Raw genomic sequence first — 20,807 nt, 5'->3', positions numbered from 1 at the left:
TGTTTTCTTATTTTTGTAATAAATCCATAAAAGCATACTAGAATGGCTCCTCTCTCAAAACTTCAATCTGGGAAAACAACTTACTTAGAGGTAAAGTAAATACACTGAGTAGTCCTGGTCATGCATTTTATTTATTTGATTAAAATCCTATTCAAACTACTACATAAGCATGATGCATTTGCCAAAATGGTCCTACATGATTTATCACTGTCCCTGATCAAGTAATATTTGCTAAAAACCTTCATTTTTTCCTTCCAGACCTGGCCAGTATTTTTTATGTATCTGTCACCTTCAAACTGTATTTCTTTAATTCATTGTATGTGAAGCTGAATGTGAAAATACTGTAAAGACACTAGCTGGTACAAAACCTGGCTGTTTGCCTCCTACTTGGACTGAGTCTGCAGAAGCACATCATTCCTGTTTTCTGGATCTCCCACTGGCTGCCAAGTCTACCTCTGAGGCCAGTTCAAGGTCCTGCTTCTAATTTTCAAAGCCATTAATGGGTCATGTCCCAGCTTCAACAGAAACCATATAGCTATGAACCATGGAGACAGCTGTGCTCCTTTGAACAAAACACAGAACACAAAGTCCAGGACACACGGTGTGTGAGCCAGTCAAGGCACTCTTGGCTCAGGGAGATATGGCTGTAAAACAAATTCCAGAAGAGATGAGCTATCCAGAATCTGATCACAAGTAGGTCATGCTAAAAGACTTTCCTCTTGGATATAGTTTTGCCATCATAACAAGAATGATATTTCCAACAAAGTCCACTCCCTCTCACCGGTACATAACCATCCCTTCAAGAAGAGTTTCTGAAAACCAGAGAAGGGAGAAGAGCTGGACTCCATCAAGTTCAAAAGGAATCTTGCTATGCCAATCCAGTTAACCCTAGGAAGCACTCTGGTACTATGGGGATCGGTACCAGTACAAAATACTAACACAGGTAGGTAGAATCCTTAACACTATTACTATATTACATTTTTGATTACTTCTAATAAGTATGTTCTCTGGCTCTTCAGTGATAGTAGTAAGTTTTAGGAAGAAGTTGAGGGGTAGGGAATGGGGTATGATAAGTTCTTAGATTTTTGAAGACAAGATTATTGCCTGTTAATGGCACACTTTACAAAAAAGGCAATATTTAAAAAATTCTTTAAAAATCTGTTTGAAACTACTCCTATTGAGACAATCATTTGAAGCCACAGCTCTAAGAAAGAGGTGGCTTCTCCAGCCAACTTCTATTAGAGAAATATAAGATTTCTCTAACACTGATGAATCTTTATGATAACTGCTCAATATTGGTTCCCTAAATCAGTCTTTTTTTTTAAACTTTCTTCTCTGTCATCAGGAGAATGGTCTTGGCCTTGGCTTCCTCAGTCTTAAGCTCTGGCTCCAAGTCTTTAAGGAATTCCACTCTTTGGACCTCATCCTCATACCGGAAGTCCATGCTTTCTTTCAAATCTACAGCATAAGCTTCACAAAAGGGAGCATATCGTGCTTTAGTAATTACATCAGAATTTTATGGAGAAAGTAACTCTCAGCAATCGACGCATTAATCTTCTTGCAATAAACCTCTGTCTTAAGGACATGTTACAGAACAAATTGTGTGATTTCATTACTACTTCATCTGTTTTCTTCAACAACTCTAATCAGATCATGAGATAGCACCCGCTGTTTAATACACCACCACAAAGTAATAGTAGTCAAAGTATGAACTGTCCTCAGAGTGAGTAATAGTATACATTTTACTGTGCTGCAAACAAAAAACAAAAACAAAAACAAAAAATGAGGTATTTGCATGTGACTTCAGCCCCACTGTGTACAGGAAAAAAGTGTAATCTTGTGCATTGTTATGTTGCATAACATTCCAAATTGTGTAAAAAAATTTCGTGCAGGATAGAGCAGAAAATTCCAGTTTCGTATATGCTTGTTATTTCCCCAATTTGCCTTATTTGTAAATCTTATTAGGATTTACAGCATTTATACCAAAGTCAACCTTTTCTCTAATTGTACACGTCCTACAGAAATCAGTTAATTTTAGGTTGTACCACCATTTCTATGTCAACATATTCTTAAGCTGTGAAAATGCGTGCATATATAATGCAACACATTACTTTTAGAAAAGCTTAACAAATAAAATAATGCACTAAATATAAAAGTAATATGTTTTGAATGAAAATTTAGGTACATGTGTTAATATTAACATTTAAATTTTAAATATGCCCATAACCTACAAGATGAAAGTAGTTTAGGGAAAAACCTTCATTGTCAGAACTACATCCAGAAAAGAAGATTGGGAAATCACAAACATAAAATGAGAAAAGACTTGATAGAGTGAGTTCGCATAACCAGCTTGGTGTTAGGCGGCCATATTTTTGTTGCTTCTGTATTCACTGAAGTGTGGTCTTATCAGGGCTGTTTTTGCAACAAATGCTCTGACACTAGTATATCATTTGAACTTGAATATCTGCATGCTTAAAGTTTCTTGCAAAGGTTAGTAGCCATAGACAGATGCATACAAATAAAAATTATCAAACATTGTAAAGTTTTTACATAGGGTTAAAAAAGGCAATAATGCAGACAAAAAACCTTGGAGCTCCAAAAAGAGCGAAGCTGGTCCTGCAGCACTGGCTTGACTGTCTGAAAGTTTATAAAAACAAAATCCACCAAGTGAAAACCTTTTTTGCAATACAAATTCAAATAGTAAGAGAAAGCAAATTTCTATCAACAAATATTTCATTTGCAATTTAGACTTGTAAATTCTTACCTTCAAGCTGGGTGTTTGGGTCTGGTCGACAGTGAATCTCATTAAAATACTGAATTGGAGATCGTTTGGAAAAGATTCCCTGCAAAATAAAGAAATCAGGCAAAATGCATTACTTGCACAGGGCATGCATTTAGTAACTGTAGAGGTGGTCGCTCTAACTTAAAGGCTCTCTCTATATTAACTAATCAAAACTTCATCTCCCTTTCAAACTACAATATACGCCTACTTGTTTTAATCACTGGGTAGATATGCTATATCATACTTTCAGAAATATTCAGCTAACGTAGAAAGAACATATATCAAAAGATCCTACTTCTTTCAAGCAATTACATGTGATAACATGTAAGACAAACTAAAACTCTCTGAAGAGAGTATGGCTTATTAAATCCAATCCTGCTAGGATGTGCATTTCATAATCTACAAAACTGATTCTGTATTCATCTTTCAATGTTGAGCATTCAAAACGGCCGGGACAATCTGAATTCTTTAAATTAGCTGATATTTAGAAAACCACCATTATTACATTTGTTACATTTTAAAGCCATCAACAGATTCTGTTTTGGGGCCAATATCCTTACAGTACAGTAAGAGAGGTGTGAGAATATACTCTGGTGCCAATCAAAATTGCATGCACATTTTTGTCAGCAATGTATTACCTTGTGACATCAAGTGCCTTTTGAACTTTTGCTTGTACAGACCCAAGCAAATCAGCACCCATTTTCTTCAACAGCTGTGTCAACAACACAAACAGCCAATCCTGTAGATCTTCTTTATGGACCTGGATGAAGTCGACCAAGGTCTCCAAAAACATGCTGAACACCTAAAGGAGGCAGAGAAGGGAAAAAAGAGAGAGGGGTGGGGGGAAGAAAAGGAAATGACATTGACCTGTGTTGAACTCACAAATGATGAAGAAAGCAGTAGGGGAATCAAAGGCAAACAGAGGCAGTGATTTGCAGCCAAGCAGGAAAACAATCTGTCTTGCTTTTCATTGGTCTCCGTGATACAAGAGAATATTGCTATTCAACTTCAGCTGAAGTTTGACAATTAGCTATTCCATGCAGTATCATTGGGTAAAGAAATGTTTACTGTGATGGCTGGCACAACTTTATTTTTTAATTTTAAAATTCTTTCCACTTCAAGCTTTATGTAATTAAGTCAGTTCTACGTTGACAATAAAATTGGCTTCTCTTTTTAAAAAAAGCAAAGAGGCCACAGAAAGCTTAATTAAAATATGAGCTGTGGAGATCTGCATCAAGAGAATGCTTGTTCCTTTCCACAGAAGATTTGGAGAATGGAACAGGCTCCTCTGTTCTTGCAGCATTCTGAAACAAATTATTCACACCAGTAGAGGAAAAACGGCAGTACATTTCTGATTATGATGTCCTTTGGAAATATATGGAATGTTAATCTTTCTAAAAACATATTAGCTACTATCTATGACATTTTGGAAGAGTGGTGCTGGGAAGCAAATATTCATGAAAATGATCTATGAGTACATTTATGCTGCATGGTGCCCCTCCCACCCCCCCATAGCAGCAATTCTCAGAGTCCAGGTCAACTGACTTGGGCTTGTGGGGCTCATGCTCTGAGTCTAAAAATAGCAGCACAGATGTTCCCACTTGGGCTGGGGCCTGGGCTCTGAAACTCAGCCAGGATCTCAGAGCCTGGGCTCCAGACTGAGTGGGAACATCTACACTATTTTCAGCTCTACTAGCCCAAGACCTATGAGCCTAAGTCAGTTGACCCGGGCTGAGAATTGCTGCTGCACTTTTTTATCCAGTGTAGATGTACCCTCTGTCAATTTGTACATTGCAAACTGCACCAAATGTGAGTGTGGATGACAATTTTTTTTTTTTTTTTTTTTTTTTTTTTACAAATTTCTAAACTTATAGTACAACCTTAAGATCAAGAAGTATTTTAGGGTTGGGTTTTTTGTTGTTTTTTTTTAAGTGTCTGTATATAAAATTTACCGCTAGGTGGCATTATTTTTCTTTTTAGGATCTTTCACTAGCTTTTGGATTTGTGTGTGCTTATGCTGGAGTGGAACATACATATTCTAGATATACAATTTCAAAGGTATGTATTCTGCCAGAATTCCAGCCTAATCTAGGCCATAACACATACTGCTGCATAAGTTCACTAAAATTACTTTTAACACCGATGTCATAAGGTCATTAAGGTAAATATGCCCAACACACTAAAGGTGCAAATCCATATGATTAGTTTACAAGTGTCCGTTATTAGGTATTTGAGGCTGGCACTTGATTAATAGGCACTGGATGCCATATACATTCAAATTCTCTCAGGATCCTACAGACACCAAACAGTATAATCTTCAGGACTACTTTAAATATTTTAACTATTAAAAACCATCTTCCTGTCCCAAATAGGTAAAAGGTTCCTCAAGAGAAAACATTTTCTTCCCACTCTAAAATGAAATATTGTAGGGTATATTCTCCTCCCTTCCATCTATTGTCCTTGATGTTTCTCTCACTGGGTGAAGGCTGAACATTACTCCAGTGCTGCTCCTGGTCGGGCAGTTACTCAAGAACCACATTAGAAGATCCCCACACCCAGCACTCCTACCCACTGATAATTCCAGGGCTCTGAAAACAAGAAAATAAGCTATCAAGCTCAAGACTTTAACTCTGATTCCACATAAGCAATAGCACACAGATTTCTGTGTAGGCCATTCTAAATGTGTTTTGTAGAATTATTGTATCTGGACATACAAATCTCCAAACAGTAGTACTGGAAAGTCAAATGATCAAATTATGTCAATTAATCTGTCTGAGTTACATATAACTATAAGCAAACTGGATTTGTAACAGGGCTTTCCAAGTGCCTTTTCTTTGTCCCAGAAACTCCATTAGATTTGGCTGAAATACCAACCGTTAAAATATCACTATTTCCCTGCTGTCACTTGCATTCTTCAGGAATATTTTGGCAACATGTCAAAATAACAGAACATGAGCATTCTAAAGAGCTGGACCCATGCTGCCACTGCAGCAGTGCACACATCCCTGGGAATACCAAAATAGCTGTCAAAATAGCTATAGTGGGGAAAAGGGTGGTAAGAGGGCCAAGCTGGTCTCCCCCCAGGCCCAACACAGAGCTCCAGTTGCCCATCTTTACCTTTTTCCTCTTTAAACACAAAACAACAAACCTAGAAAATTACTACAAAAAACTATTTTAAAGAGTGTTACTTCAACTGCAAAGTTGAGCATGCAAAAGTTCAGAAATGTGATATTTAACATCAATTGGGGAATTCTGCTCCCTGTACATGTACATTACAGTAAGGGTAAAATTGTAATTTTGATAATCCATGGGCCTTAAATTTCTACATAGACTTATAAAAACTCTAGAAAATGGGACTCGGGTGCTTTTGAAAATTTTATCCACAGTCCTTTATTACTTGATCCCATACTCCACTCCCCCGACCCCCAGGACCCCTGCCTCAGTGCACAGGATGGATGCCCAAGGAGGAAAAATTAAGGGGTTATGGTTAACCTTACATCAGGCATTTCCTAACTTTTGAGCATTTAACTTTGGAATCTAAATAACACCCTTAAAGTAGCATTTCTGTTTGTAAATATAAATATCTATATATAGATAGGATGTGCAACATGGCTGAATTAAGATTGTTCTCTCAGCTGTAATATTTGGAACTACCTGACTTCTGAATGTTTGTTTCTCAAACTTAACCGTATGTTAACACTACCTTTTTTTTTGTTTTGCATTGTAGAAATTCATTAGTCTACACCAGCTTCCATTGGTCTCAGAAAATGGTTTAACAGCAATGGTTGAACACAACTTTTTTTTTGCTAGGGGAAACACAGCCAACCCCAAAAAGGTGTGTTGACGTTGTAGACCAGGTATTAGACACTATGATTTGGGCATTTATTGATTTGGTGCATTCCCACTATAGCCAGGGGAATAAATAAGGAACACAGCACAGGTTAAAACTATTGTTCCCTAAAGGAGGGAGTGCTTCCATGGAAACACTGCCTGCCTTTCCTCATTGCCACACAAAACTGTTGAGGGCAAGAATTTAGCAAGACTGAAAAAAGGAAAGGATACTGGACATTGCTACAGACAGCAAGAATATCTGGAATTGTCATAGTTTATGATAAATTACAGAAGGGATATTAAATAACATTTTTCAGGACTTAAGCCAGTATCTAACTATAGAAAAGGATGAAACCTAATGTTGGAGAAAGATTACCACACATCTGCCCACTGCATGGTTCTAATACCTTCCTCTGAAGCTCATTGATCACCCTCATAGAAAGGTTTCTGGACTAAATGGACCTCAGGTCTAATGCAGTATGGCAATTCTTATGTCCTTTCCAAGGGGATGAATTTTCCTGTTGCTGGTATGGCCCTTCATGATGAAGGGAGGTGAAATTTACCTCTCCTTTTACCAATGGAGAATTCATCTAGCCCAATTTATTAAATGTGAGGGAAGGGGAAAACTCTGCTAATGTCATGCTTGAGAATTAAATGTACAAAAGGAGTTTATGAAGTTATGGTTTCCACATCTACTATAAATCTGACACCAGCACATACTTAATATTTTGTACTGCTGTGTACACATCTATACCATTATATACATGCAGTGTGATAGAGTTAGAATTGCTGGGGAAATTATAGCTTTCAATTTCTTGGCTTTTGTACATTTTCAATTCTCAACCATGACATTACATTAAGTGTTTTGTCTGAGTTTCCTTCCTTAAAAAAAAAAAAAAAAAAAGAAGCTTGGTTGGGGGGGAAAACTCAAAGAAAATTGTGACTGATCTTTGTGAAGCAAGATCCATGTCGTACAGTGCATGTGAATTTTCAAGTTCAGTTATTCTGAAGTTGAAGAAATAATGTAAAGATAGTCACAAAATTATTTGCTCTGTCTTACTACTTGTAAATACATATATGTACACACACAATTAAGTTTAAAATCAAGCACACTGTTACATCAAATGTCCTTTCATAAGGACAAGATGCATATTTCAGTTTGTTGGACGTCATAGAAAAGTAAGAAATTAATTTTATAAGGGACTACTGGAAAAAAGTCAAAATTACTGTTTTGGTAGATACCTCTTTTGCTACCAGTTAGCAGAATCTAAATTTGCATACTATAATACTGTCACAGGGTACGCTGGCCCTTTAAGAGGATTCTGACTCAGCCTCAACTGTGCTAGGCTTAGGTTACCTCCCCTAAGAGAAAGGCATAAGGGGTCACCATTAGGGGAGAATCTGACTAGAAACTAGGTTTTCTGGGGAATATCAGGGCAGCCTGAATTCAGTCAGAGTATGGAAAAAAAGCTTGCTGGGGAGGTGACAACTCTTCAGAGCTCCCAGACAAAAGGCCTAGAAGAGAGAACTGCAAGAACAGTACCAGCTTGTTGAGGGACAAGCGTCAGCTGAGGGACCTGCAGGGAGAAAGAAATGTAAAGGATTTAGAACATTGAGGTCTGTTAGGAAGGGGAAGCCCGGGTAAAGGACAGGAAGAACTTTTAAGCCAAGATGGAGGGTTATGTGGATCTCAAAGCCCATTATAAACTGAATGGACTAAATGAACCCATAAAAGAAGGCTAGAAGATTGTGTATATTATTTTATGGTACTAAGCCACACCCAGAAGAGGAAGCAGTATTGTGAAAACATGAGATACGGTGTTTTGTTTGACACATGACAGAAGGGAAAACTGAGGCAGGTGCAGGGCCAAAGCCAGACTTCTCTACACAAAGGCTTTCAAAGGCCTGCAGCAAACAATGGAAGTGTTATGAGCTTCTTAACAAAAAGGTCACAAGTATCTATTATAATGAGAAGTTTAACGCAAATTAACTACAGCGGTCACTACCAGATCTCCCTATAGAATAGTAGTTGTTAATAAGAATAATATTCTAATATTTACATTTAACAATGCAAACAGAAATATGAAACACAACACATATAAAGCACAGACAACTATTATGGGAAACCTTAACTTCTGAGTGCTTGATACTCCATCATAACAATTAATTGTGGATTTTTTTTTGTGGTTTTTAAAGATTAAGAAATTGAGCCAGGAGCTGACAAACTCTGCCTTCTTTGTCACAGGAGTTCATAAATTTCTTGATCTGGAGTTATTTGGTTTGGTACCTCTTATACTGAAATCTGCAGGCTGAATAAGTTGGTTAAACATTTATATGCTCATAGAGCACCTCAGATTGCCCAAAATAAATGTTCATATTAAATTTAATGAATTATCTTCAAACCTTGTCTTGTCTAAGTCTCCCCCCCAAGGCTCCCAAAAAACCCTAAAACTAAAAACCCACACACCTCTGAATCTGAGACAAAGCATGGACAATTTGTTTGAGAAACTTTTATGAGCATCAAAACAAAAGAGTGAGATTAGAGTGGAAGCTAGAATTCAAACTTTAATTATAGTGGGAACAATCCACACATGCTATAGTTTCTCTAGATACAGTCTTTGTTTTCATGATTCAATTTTAAATTCTGAAATCAGTCATCTTAATCACATGTTGATAGTGGAGAAATAAACAGATACTGTAAGAAAAAATAAGTATAATTGAGATCTTTCTTTAAAATGAATTAAGTTTCAGATGCGCCAATCACCACAATGTAGAACAGGAGTGCATAACCAAATAAGGTCAGTTCATTAGTAGAAAAAACACATCTCAAAACATTACCACGCATAATTCTATATGAATTGCGAAAGGCTTGACACTGCATGAACTCTTTGGGGGAGGAAAAAAATAGAGAAAAAGCGTTAATTTCACAATCATGCAATAAGGTTAGGTTTCCAGCAAATATTGATCCAACTTACTCTCTAAAGAGAGTTCCAACACAGGGGACAGCATGCAAAAAGAAAAAAGGGGGAAAAAGATAAAAACACACAAATTAGTTGCCATCAATGCAAAGTTCCTGTATGGAAGAAAAAAACACAAAAAATAAAAAAGGTATTTCAAACTTGCACAGTAAATTTAAAATTATGTTTCTAACTGTTCTTAGAATAGTTTGGAAATAAGTAGTTGGTTTGCTCCCGTTTATTTTTCTCCTTAAAACCATTTTTTTTTTCCAGAACACCACCACAACATTAATTTTTCCCTATGCAATTCCTTGTACAGTAACTCCTCACTTAAAGTCGTCCCAGTTAACGTTGTTACCTGCTGATCAATTAGGGAATATGCTCATTTAAAACTGTACAATGCTCCCTTACAATGTTGTTTGACAGTTGCCTGATTTGTCCACTGCTTGCAGGAAGAGCAAGCCAGTTGCAGCTAGCTAGTGGGGCCTGGAACCAGGGTGGACTGGCAGCCCCCCTATCAGCTCACCACTCCCCTAAGTTCTCTGTGCAGCAGCTGCTCAGCAGGCTACCAATTGCCAGCAGTTCAGCTGTCCCTCCCTCCCTCCGCCCCCCCCCCCACTGCCATGTGCTGCTCCTGGGAGCCTCCTGCTTGCTGTGCTGAGGGGGGCTAATGTCAGGGAGTCCCTCTTCCCCCTACTCCTGCCCCCCGCTTACCCCTTCTCCATATGGAGCAGGGTGGGGACAGGACAGGGCTCAGGATGGAAGGACCGCATCTGCTGTCTCAACTTTCGGATCTTTTTAAAGGGAATGTACTTAGAGTCGGGTCAGCATACTTAAAGGGGCAATGCGCATCTCTCTCTCCCACACTCAGGGTGTGTATCTCTGTCCGCCATGCTATCTCTCCTCCCTCCATTCGTGCTGCCTTGTAGAGCAGCGGTCTCAAACTCAAATGACCACGAGGGCCACACTGGCCCAAGGGCCGTGCCACTGACCACACCCCCCTGCTGCCCTGGCCCTGCCCCCACTCCACTCCTTCCCCACCTCTTCCCTGCCCCCATTCCAACCCCTTCCCTGAAATCCCCACCCCAACTCCATCCCCTCCCTGCCCCCAGGGGGTGCAGGAGGGGTGCAGGATGCAGCAGGAGGCTCAGGGCAGGGGGTTGGGGTGCAGGAGGGGTGCAGGGTGTGGCAGGGGGCTCAGGGAAGGGGGTCGGGGTGTGGGGTGCAGCAGGGGGCTCAGCTACAGGAGGAGTTTGGGGGGCGGGTGCGGGCCAGCCACTCTGGGAAGCAGCCGGGACCTGGGGGAGGGGGTGCCACAGGGGTCTGTGTGTCGCCCTGGCAGCTCCTCCAAGTACCTCCCCATAAGCTCCCATTGGCCAGGAACAGGGAACCGTGGCCAATGGGAGCTTCGGGGGAAGTACCTGGAAGAGCAGCCAGGGTAACACACAGACCCCTGTGCCCCCCCCTCCACCCTCCCAGGTCCGGGTCGCTTCCTGGAGCAGGACAGAGGCAGGGCAGGCAGGGAGGGAGGGAGGGAGCCTGCCCTGTCCCCGGTGTGCGCCGAGCCGGAGCCACTCTAGGTAAATGCTGGAGGGGGTGGGGGGGCCATGGGGAGCTGGCGGACCGGAGAAAATAGCCCAGCCCGCGGGTTTGAGACCCCTGTTGTAGAGTGTGAGGCTACATTAACAACAATGTATTAACCCTTGAGGACTCAGCTGATTGCTAGTTCTTCATTTAGTAGTAAGGCATTCGCTGGGAAATATACCACCCTCTAAATTCACCACCTCAACCAAGCTGCACAATCATCATTGCTGTGTACAGTATTAAATTGTTTGTTTAAAACTTATACTGTGTGTAGTTTTTTGTCTGGTGAAAAAATTTCCCTGGAACGTAACCCCTCCTATTGACATTAATTCTTATGGGGAAACTGGATTCGCTTAACATCGTTTCGCTTAAAGTCGCCTTTTTCAGGAACATAACTACAATGTTAAACGAGGAGTTACTGTACTTAGGTTAAAGACGTACTGGAACACATTAAAAAAAATTAGACATTCACACCTTTACATACTGTAGTCATAATAATTCCTGTAGAAGCTGGGAGAAAAACTCTTGGAAAAGATTTTATATGGTCACCTCACACATAAATATAAAAACCTAATTGTCCATTAACTCTTTGATGCTTAAAGTTGGGGTATCCTGCTGTGAAATGCGCTGCTGGACAATTAATGGTTGGTAATATCCAGTGGTGGCAACACAGTCAGTGACTGGAACTAGGAGCTAATTGTAAATATTTTAAAATCACTACTGTACAGTTACAAACTTTGGTTTAGTTATAATATGGATGATACCTCAGTTTACAAAACAAAACGTGTTATATCAATGTGTCCAGTAAACATGAAAAGAAGAGATATATTATATACATATGGAATGCGATAATTTTTATGACATCTCAGTGTCTATTTTAAAGTAATCTTCATTCCAAAAAAGATGTCATGCATGCTTATAATGTCACTTCTGGTTTTTTTGTACATTCTTGTCATGAAATAATTTAAATGCTATATTTCGCATATACAATTTCAAGCTGGAATACTTTTAATTCTGCATATTTTGCAAAGGAAAGAAAGTTTTTAATATAAAGAAAATTTTCACACATTAGTTCAATATACGAACTGATGTAATGTTTGTAATCCAGAATCCAAACTCTTATTAACTAGCTTCCAAGTCAAATAGTGACAAAAAATCAGCAATATGCCATTTCATCAACATTGGTATATTTATGGAATCTACATAAATGCTCTAGAGATCGATATTGCTAAAAGAAAACTGTATATGCATGACCAAGCAAAATAATGCTTAAGTTTACACAAGATGCTTATCTCATACATTTACTGCTTTGCTTCAGCAGTACCCACCACCATTATCGATCTCCTGGAATTCTATATTTTTCAGTACTTTTTTGGGGGGGTCATTCTCTCTTTCTCCCCTCTTCTACTTCCGGCTGTTCACCTGATCTCTCTGGGGCATCTGTTCTTCAACTTTTTCCCTTTTCACTGCTTCCTCCTCTCTTGACTTCCTATGATCCTCAAGGCCTTTACGCTTCATGTTCAGGCCTCTGTTCTCATGTGTACCCCAAAACTCCCAAATTTCTAATCTTGCCACAGGTGGCTACTACTCTGCCTTATCCGTAAAAAGGGCAAACAGCAGACAAAATTTGACAAGTTAATTTGGTGCTTTACTGTTACTTTAAATTAGTCAGGATTTCAGTACAGTTAACATATCACCCAGTTCTGAAGGTTTATCAAGTGTACATTAACATTTTTATGGGCATTTTTCAGTATTCTATTAGCAGCAGCCATCAGTTGACACATTTATAGTAGAGTTGTAAAATACTGAGATGAACTACTTTCTGTTTTGCTGTGAAACTTTATGAGTGTTTTGCTATCACTTAATCAATACTGACAGATTGACAGAAGTTATCTCAGACAAAATGAGTACCTATTACTTTCAATAGGCAGAATACCTACAATTCAAGATAAGCCCTAAATTATAAATAAACATGAAGTTTTAAAAATGTTTTATATTTATTTCATATCAGCAACTGTACTGCTGTGCCCAGTTGTCTGAGACATTTCACTTTAAGTTCTTTAATGGAGCATTAAATAAGGCACAGTGGTCCATCTACTTGAGAGACAGAGAGAGAGAAAGAAAGAGAGAGAGAGAGGGCAAACAACCAAAACTGAAAATATAACGCACAAGTGGAGATTCAGTAAAATAAGCTAGTTAAAATTGCTCTTAGAAACCCAAAAGAATATTATAATTGTTACAATGTCATCCTGATTTATGAGGTACTGGTTCATATTTGCCTGGTAAAAAGTCATATAATGTGAACAAAACATGATATTGTTTTATTATTGATAGCAATATATTCTTTACGTGTATTTTACTAAATATTAATAACCATATAAACTATCTGTAGAGCCTTAATTTCCAACCAGTCATTTATCAATGAGAATAAAGGAAGACACACACTATAATGCATTATCACTCAAAAACATATAAGCTAGAAAGCATCTGAAATATACACTTGGGGTTCCTAATCTGCCTCATTTTGTACAATTTAACTGAAATATTTCTTGCATCAGATAAACTCAATATATACCTGAGTGAGAATCACTTTTCATTTTACCTTTGCAAGAAACACTATGAGCTTATAAGAATATTTAAGAATGTTGAACACACTCTAAATGTTGAATAAATTTCTATTTACATACAATAAATTAGTATTTACTTTATCTCAATTATCCTGTATCAATAAAAGAAAAAGAACTTGTTTCAAATCTCAAATTAAGTGGATCAAAGCACCAGTTTCCTTACATTCTACCAATTAACACTATCAGTGAAAATTAAGAACACATACCTATGCCTCACCACCTGTTTGCAAAGAGCTCCTAAATAACTCATATGACTACCTCTCACAATTCAATGCTTATAATATACCTTTATGGCAAATATTTTAAGTGTGCAAATGAATACTTACTAATATCATTTACAGAAATTGTTCTGTAGTATTAATCTACGAGATTTCAATGTGCTGACTACAAGTAAACAGAGGAATATCAAAAGAAAAAAATAAAACATACCTTGCTATGAGGGTCAGCAAACATCCTTGTGAAGATTTCACACAATCTTTTCAATTCAACGCGACTGTTAAAATGATGTAACAATTAGTCAACTATGGGCTACTGTAAGGAATTCTTTTAAAAGGACACAGACTGGATACTTCAAGCCCAAAGTTCAGGTTAAGAGGTTTTGAAAAATACCTTTTCAATAGAAATATTTCATTTTTGCTTAAAATCTAATTTGAAGTTTAACTTCAGTTTAAATATTCTTAAGCACTATTTGCAACCAAAATAACACAGCATTGTACTAGCACAGAACAACCAGTGAAACGGACTACAAGCCCAAGTGAAAGTGGTAGCTATTAAACATCTCAAATAATACAGGTCATTTTAAAATTTTCAGTTTTAATAATCTAATGTTAATACAGATAAAATTTATTTTTAAATATGACAATCCAATAATGTCCCTTTATAGTAACACTTATAAAACGTTATATAACCAAAACATTGTTTAAATTTCCACTTATGACAACTAAAATATGAAACAGGGTATATTTAGAGACATTCTTAGTCTTTAGGGATATGTCTACAAAGCAGCTAGGAAGGTGCTTCCCAAAGCAAGTAGACAGACATGAACTAGTTCTGCTTGAGCTAGCATGCTAAAAATAGTGTAGCCATGAAAGCAATTGGTGGAGGCTCAGGCTATCCATTCTACACACCCAGAGGGACAGGTGGCATTGTACTGTACTCAAGTGGCGAGTCCAAGCCACAGCCTGGCCCGCTGTGACCACACTGCTATTTTTAGTGCTCTACCTTGAGCGGAGCTGGTGTATGTCTGTCTACCTGTGCTGGGAAGCACCCTCTCAGCAGCTGTGTAGATATACCCTAGAAGTATCAAATAGTTTCTGCTGAACACAGGATTGCATCTCCAGTTGACACAAATTAGGACTCCACAGATTAGGAATTTTTCTGTCTTGTGGAGCTCTTGGTTTAAATTTGGTCTCTAATGCTATTAAATAAGGACTTCTACCCCTATTTATTATTTCTTTAGTGCCACCAATAATTTCAACACCGTACAAGGTTCCCAGATAAAAATTATGTTAAACTAGAACATATATCAGTAACTTAAAGATAAAAATATTACCGGGATGTTGTAATTATCCCCCATATAAGCAATACAAACCCAGAAAAATAAGAGTTAAGAGTAAATTTAAAAGAAATCGAAACATGTTAAGGTATGGGAATGCTGTTAAGTAAACAAAAAAACCTTAACTCTGCTTTGTAAAGATATCATTGTGATGACTAACAATTATGAATACTGCATTACAGTCCCAGATTAAACTAAACTGATTTTTAAAGACATCTGATCATTTTTTTTAAATGTTTCCATCATGGTGTCATTACAAGGCAGAGATAAGGTTCTTTGGGTGCCTTAACTTTGTATTTACATATTTTAACATGTTTGGATTTTTTTTAAATTTAATCTTAAATCTGAATCTCTTAAGTTTCTACTGCTTGTTTTCTGGGATACTTACATGTAATGTTTTTCCTCACCTTACTAATATACAGTCAAACTTAACTACAATTTAATCTAAGTTCTTATCTATGATTCACTTTTAAAAAAAACCTTCATACTTGCTCACTAAACAAAAAATCCCACGAATAGTGTTAACCATGTGGTATTTCTGTTGATTTGAAGATCTGCAGCATAACCCCAAGATCTATATTTTATTTAAACTTTTCTGACCAGATTAACCAGCATGCGCTGGATGACTTACTCACTTTGAAGGAGCACAAAACAGACAGAACATACATACCAGCTTTTCCCTCCTTCCTGTCCCTTCCCCAATTTCCCCTTTCTCCTATGCTCCAAATTCCCCTGCACATCGCCCCTCAATACTTCCCCTCCTGCTCTCCTTGTTGAGTAAATCTGGTACAAGGGTACTTAAAAAAAATTTTTTTTAAGACTAACAGTCACTTTTGCCATTATTTTTCATAACTGAGCATTTCTTCTTTAACAGGAGCTAAAGAATAGTGTTCTTCTACAAATAATTTCTTCAAGATATGCCCTTTTCAAAATGGCTCCCATCTTCTATTGGACTCAATGAAACAACAGCCACAGCTGTCCTAAGCTGCCTTTTTGAAGTAACCACTAGCTCCCTGAAAATAGTATAGTGTAGGCCTAGCTTGACAGAAGTAACTTGCCTCATTTCTTACTGGGCATGATTGGGAAGGTGAATGGAAAGTTAAGTTGTAAACAGAGGCTTGACAAGCAGTATGCTGGAGTCGGGATGTCTGTACTAGCTAAAATAAGCAGCAAAACCTTAATGATAGTGACAATGGACAAGATAAACCTGGAATGTGAAGATCATGTTCTGCATGAACAGCACATGGACAGAACATGCTGCACAGGGATTGGTTCCTGCAAAATAACCAAGCCAATCCAAAAATATGTGATGTGATGTAATGTATAGAAAATGCAATGTAACGTGTAAATGTATATAAAAAGAGGTTTTCTGTGCAACTCTGGATGTGTGGTACGCCCTAAATCCAAGCCCTATGTTTGAGTCTGATTAACGCGGTGTAGCTTTGCTGTATGCCAAATACAGGAACCTGAACGACAAAATCTGGTGTCAAACTGAGTGATTTGGATCCCAGAGAACTGGATGAAGTGTTCTCCCAGAACTAGACAAGGTGTTCTGGATAAGCCAAGTGGAAACACTTTCAGAGGGAATCCCAACACATAAGAATCCTCACTCTTCTGTGAGGGTAGCTTGGCTTAACTCTCCATTCTGAGCAATGGGAGATGATGGCAATTTCCAGAATTTCAACTCTCGATAGCCTAAGAGTATTGGGATGAGGGACAAGGATCTCTGGTACTTATTGTACAGGTAAAAGGGTTTAAGCATGTTTCCTCCCTGGTTTGAGGCCAGTTTTTGCAGTTTCTTCTGTGTCTGCAAGTACCTTGTCCTCCTCCTTGCTAAAAGAATTTGTCACTGGTGAATTTTACACAGTTCATACAGTTTGATTTGTGTGAATCTAATATCTAGATCTACATTCACAGGTTCCTCCAGGCTACGTCAATGAAAGACATGGACCTTGCTCTGGGCATCCACAAATGTGTATGCCAGGAAAGTAACAGCTAAGGAAACCTTACTTTGGATAAAGTCAACATTTTCAGCAAGTAAAAACTTTAGGTTTTTAGCTGTGTTTCTGAAAAATTGTCCCAAGAAAGCAAGAAATTAGATACTTTTTTTTACATGGTGATAAGTGATGCACCTAATCTTATAATACATGCCAAGAAACTGATCATAATCATTTTTGTCCATTTACAGGATAATGCAAAGAGATCTCACAGAAACACTGCAATCTGCATTATTTATTCAGAAGAATATACTACTTTGCTTATTTCAGTAATTTGAAATTCCAATTCTACTTGTAATACAATGAAGGCTACATCAACACAAAGCTGACTGAGAAAATGAGCGTCAGCTGCAAAACAGTGGCCCTGCTCCTCCCCGCCCCCGCAGGAAAACTGTTCTTGTGTAAAAGACATTTTCTTACCTTAAAGTCCTCTGATTTTTTAATAAATTCTGTAGACCTAAAAGACCTTCTTTTCTTTCTGACCAGTTGGAACTAGCACAGCGATTGAGGACCTCTGCCACATCTTCTGTCTGCCGCATATATGTAGGTATGCTGCCATTGCGAGAGCTGTATGATCTTTCTGAACAGGCACTGGATGCATCACTGTTGGCATCATCATCGGAGTACATTCCATACGACTCGTACCTCCTTCGTACAGGCTTTTTCTATCACATACAGACTCCCAGATTAGCAATGATCACAAAGAGGTGTCAAACTTTGTATTTGCACAAACTTAGATCTATACAAAGGCTAACACCTTCACTGATCACCTGCATTGACGTTATGGCTCCAATTTCACTGTTCTACAAGTCAAGCAACATTAATATCTTAACGCCAGATTGATTATATAGAATTCCAAAAGTAAAAATGAAGCAAATAGCACATGACAGGTTATCCACCTAATCAATTTTCTTCTGCATAAGTTTTACTTGTGAAAAATACGAATATTTATCATAATAGAGGGAGAACAGAGATATTGAAATTTAGTCATGTCACTCAACCTTACACAACTTCAAACAATATTGAGTTTAAAATGACATTTTCTATTACTTCTTTATTTATATTTAGTTTTGTACAATCTTAGTACATACTATATTAAAATGTTAAACTATCAGAAGTAAGGGGAAAACAGTGGATTTCTATACCTTAGTCCGTATGTCTCCTAAGAGCTGATAGCAGTAAATTATTAAAGAGAAACAGAGAAATTGAGAACATTGAGGATAATTGCCACGTATTAGAACTATAACTAATTTTCATTATGGTATCACCTGTCAGTAGAAACAGGTTTTTTTTTTTTAAATATATTGAAGACAATGGCTATTAGCATGCAACTTTATTTATTCTTTGTCCTCACTATCGCTGATATAAAATATGTAACACTGCCATATCATGCATTACCAATAAGAAATTTTACCCCATGTATACTTTTCCAGAAAAATACATCATAATATAATTTTTTAGGTCTTCACAAACCAAGATAAGACACAAACTTCCCTGCTTAAAGCTTTCTGGCTCTCTTATAAAATGGTAATTCATCTTGAGGACCCTGTTATGTACAGTCAACTATCTCAGCACCAACAAAACCAATGTTCCTGGTTTTGGAATTTTTTGTCAAAATGTTTTCCCCCCTTTTTTTTATTGTGGAAGTTTTCTGACCAGCTCTGCTCTCAGCATCTGGAAACTTCCACCCAATTCTGGAATTGCAAAGACTCCCTATAGAAGCAAATTACTAGAATGCCTTATAAGAAGTAATTTTAAAATACAAAAAAACAAAAACAAAAAACAATAAACACCCTCCTCCCCCCCAAAAATAACCAAAAACATGAAACCCAAACAGGCCAAGGGATTAAGAAAAACAGACTTATCACCCTAGAGGAAAAAAACCACACCTCTGCAAAAGAAACCTGGTATTTTTGGGGGGGGGGAGGGGGGCTTATTAATTACATGTTAGAAATAACTTGTTAAAGAGCCACGTGAATCACATGATCAAGCTCTGCAGAGATACTTCTTTAAATTCAACTGATCCATGATAGCCCAAAACAGTTGCCAAATAAACGGCAATGCAATAAATCTGCCTCGCAATTGAAATGGTAGTGTAGCAGTTCTGTGGGGTGGGGGAGTGAATTAGGTCCATTTACATTACAAATATTTTATATTTACAAATAGATGTCATGACATTGGAGTTCTACCTTTTCAAGAATCTGAAGAGGGATAGACTCCTGTACTGCATCAGAGCAAAATAAACTCAAAGCCAGATTCTCATCCAAATGGATAGTCACTACCAATCAGAGCAAGACTGGGGACCACCCATACCGGGGCATTGCTACAAGAAGTTATGGTGGATAGACGTACAGATGACATTTCCTTCTCCAGTGGCTGGAGAGGCATTCCTTATTAGTGTGATCTCCTAGTACCAGAAGCACAAAACTGGAAGTTTCTCATTCAGGTGGGCAGCCTTCTAAAACCTCAGTGAGTGAAACAGTAGCAGAAGACAAAATTCAGGAACAGACATTCATAAACCTGACTCCCTGCAAGACACCACCCTCCCATCACACACACGGACAAACCGAATCTTAATTGTTCTTATCCATGAAGCTGACAGAAAGTTCTGCACTATCAGAGGTACTGGACAGTTTCTGAGTGCAGGTAGCCAGGATTTACCAAACTGTCAGTCACACTCTGAACAGTTTTGCTTGACAGGATTTCAGATGCAATGGAGGAAGGGGAGAAAATTTTCTTGACTTCTATCTCAGCCAAGGTACAGGTATAGGAGTTTTAAAAAGCTATGATACAATAACTTTGACTCAGAGTGGTTTCTGCCAACCTATGTCCTCCAAACATTTAATCTATAAAGCACAATGACCGATGAAAGTAATGGATAGGAAAGAAACAAAGCAAGGAGTCATTTAACTGATGATTTTATGAATATAAGTGGCGTACTACAGGCCCTCGACAGAATGGGATTTCAATGCAAATTACTTTTCCTTTGAGAACTCAAAACTGGATCCAACAGTATTTAAATGCTTGCAGTTTGTTTGCACATTGTTTAAAACACTATTTAAAAAAAACAACACCAATCTGTCTGCCATAAAACTGTGGAAGTTCCACACAGCAGTTAGATACCTTGGCAACAGGTGCCTTAAATACGTAACATGCTAAATACCAACTTGAGACAAAACACAGTAGACCTCCTTTGATTTCAGGTTAATCTGAATTTGAACATTTGCTAATGTGAAATTAAGGCTAACAAAATACAGAAACAACAAAAAAGTAAAATATGCCTAGACCTGACTTGATTTAACAGAGGAAGAAAGTAAAGAAAATCCCTTCAAAATATTAAATCAACTTCTTATTTTTGGGTGGTTAAAGATATCGAAGAAAGGTAAATAAGTAGGACTAGTTGGAAATTCACTAATGGAACTTCTTTCATCAGAAAGCGTCAATTAGTTGAAATTGAGACATCTGTGGGACTGT

General features: G+C 37.9%; 1 protein-coding gene across 36 annotated transcripts in view; it reads right to left on the bottom strand.

Moving 5' to 3' along the window:
* The window catches only part of CLASP2 (cytoplasmic linker associated protein 2), a 265,493-nt gene that overhangs the window by 56,388 nt on the left and 188,298 nt on the right, over window positions 1–20,807 (bottom strand). For 11 of the 36 annotated variants that reach the window (XM_084618633.1, XM_084618647.1, XM_084618666.1 and 8 more), the window contains 6 exons: window positions 18,479–18,502; window positions 17,754–17,998; window positions 14,211–14,274; window positions 3,421–3,584; window positions 2,765–2,843; window positions 2,587–2,637 (listed from right to left, as the gene is read on the bottom strand). In XM_084618633.1, coding sequence (XP_084474759.1) covers window positions 2,587–2,637; window positions 2,765–2,843; window positions 3,421–3,584; window positions 14,211–14,274; window positions 17,754–17,998; window positions 18,479–18,502 — 627 coding nt within the window. The remainder of the gene's footprint in view (window positions 1–2,586; window positions 2,638–2,764; window positions 2,844–3,420; window positions 3,585–14,210; window positions 14,275–17,753; window positions 17,999–18,478; window positions 18,503–20,807) is intronic. The other 25 variants (XM_084618664.1, XM_084618668.1, XM_084618638.1 and 22 more) reach the window with 3 other exon arrangements.

Source organism: Lepidochelys olivacea, assembly GCF_965140295.1.
Source record: "Lepidochelys olivacea isolate rLepOli2 genome assembly, chromosome: 2".
Classification (NCBI taxonomy): Eukaryota; Metazoa; Chordata; order Testudines; family Cheloniidae; genus Lepidochelys; species Lepidochelys olivacea.
This window is presented reverse-complemented; position numbering and strand designations above follow the sequence as displayed.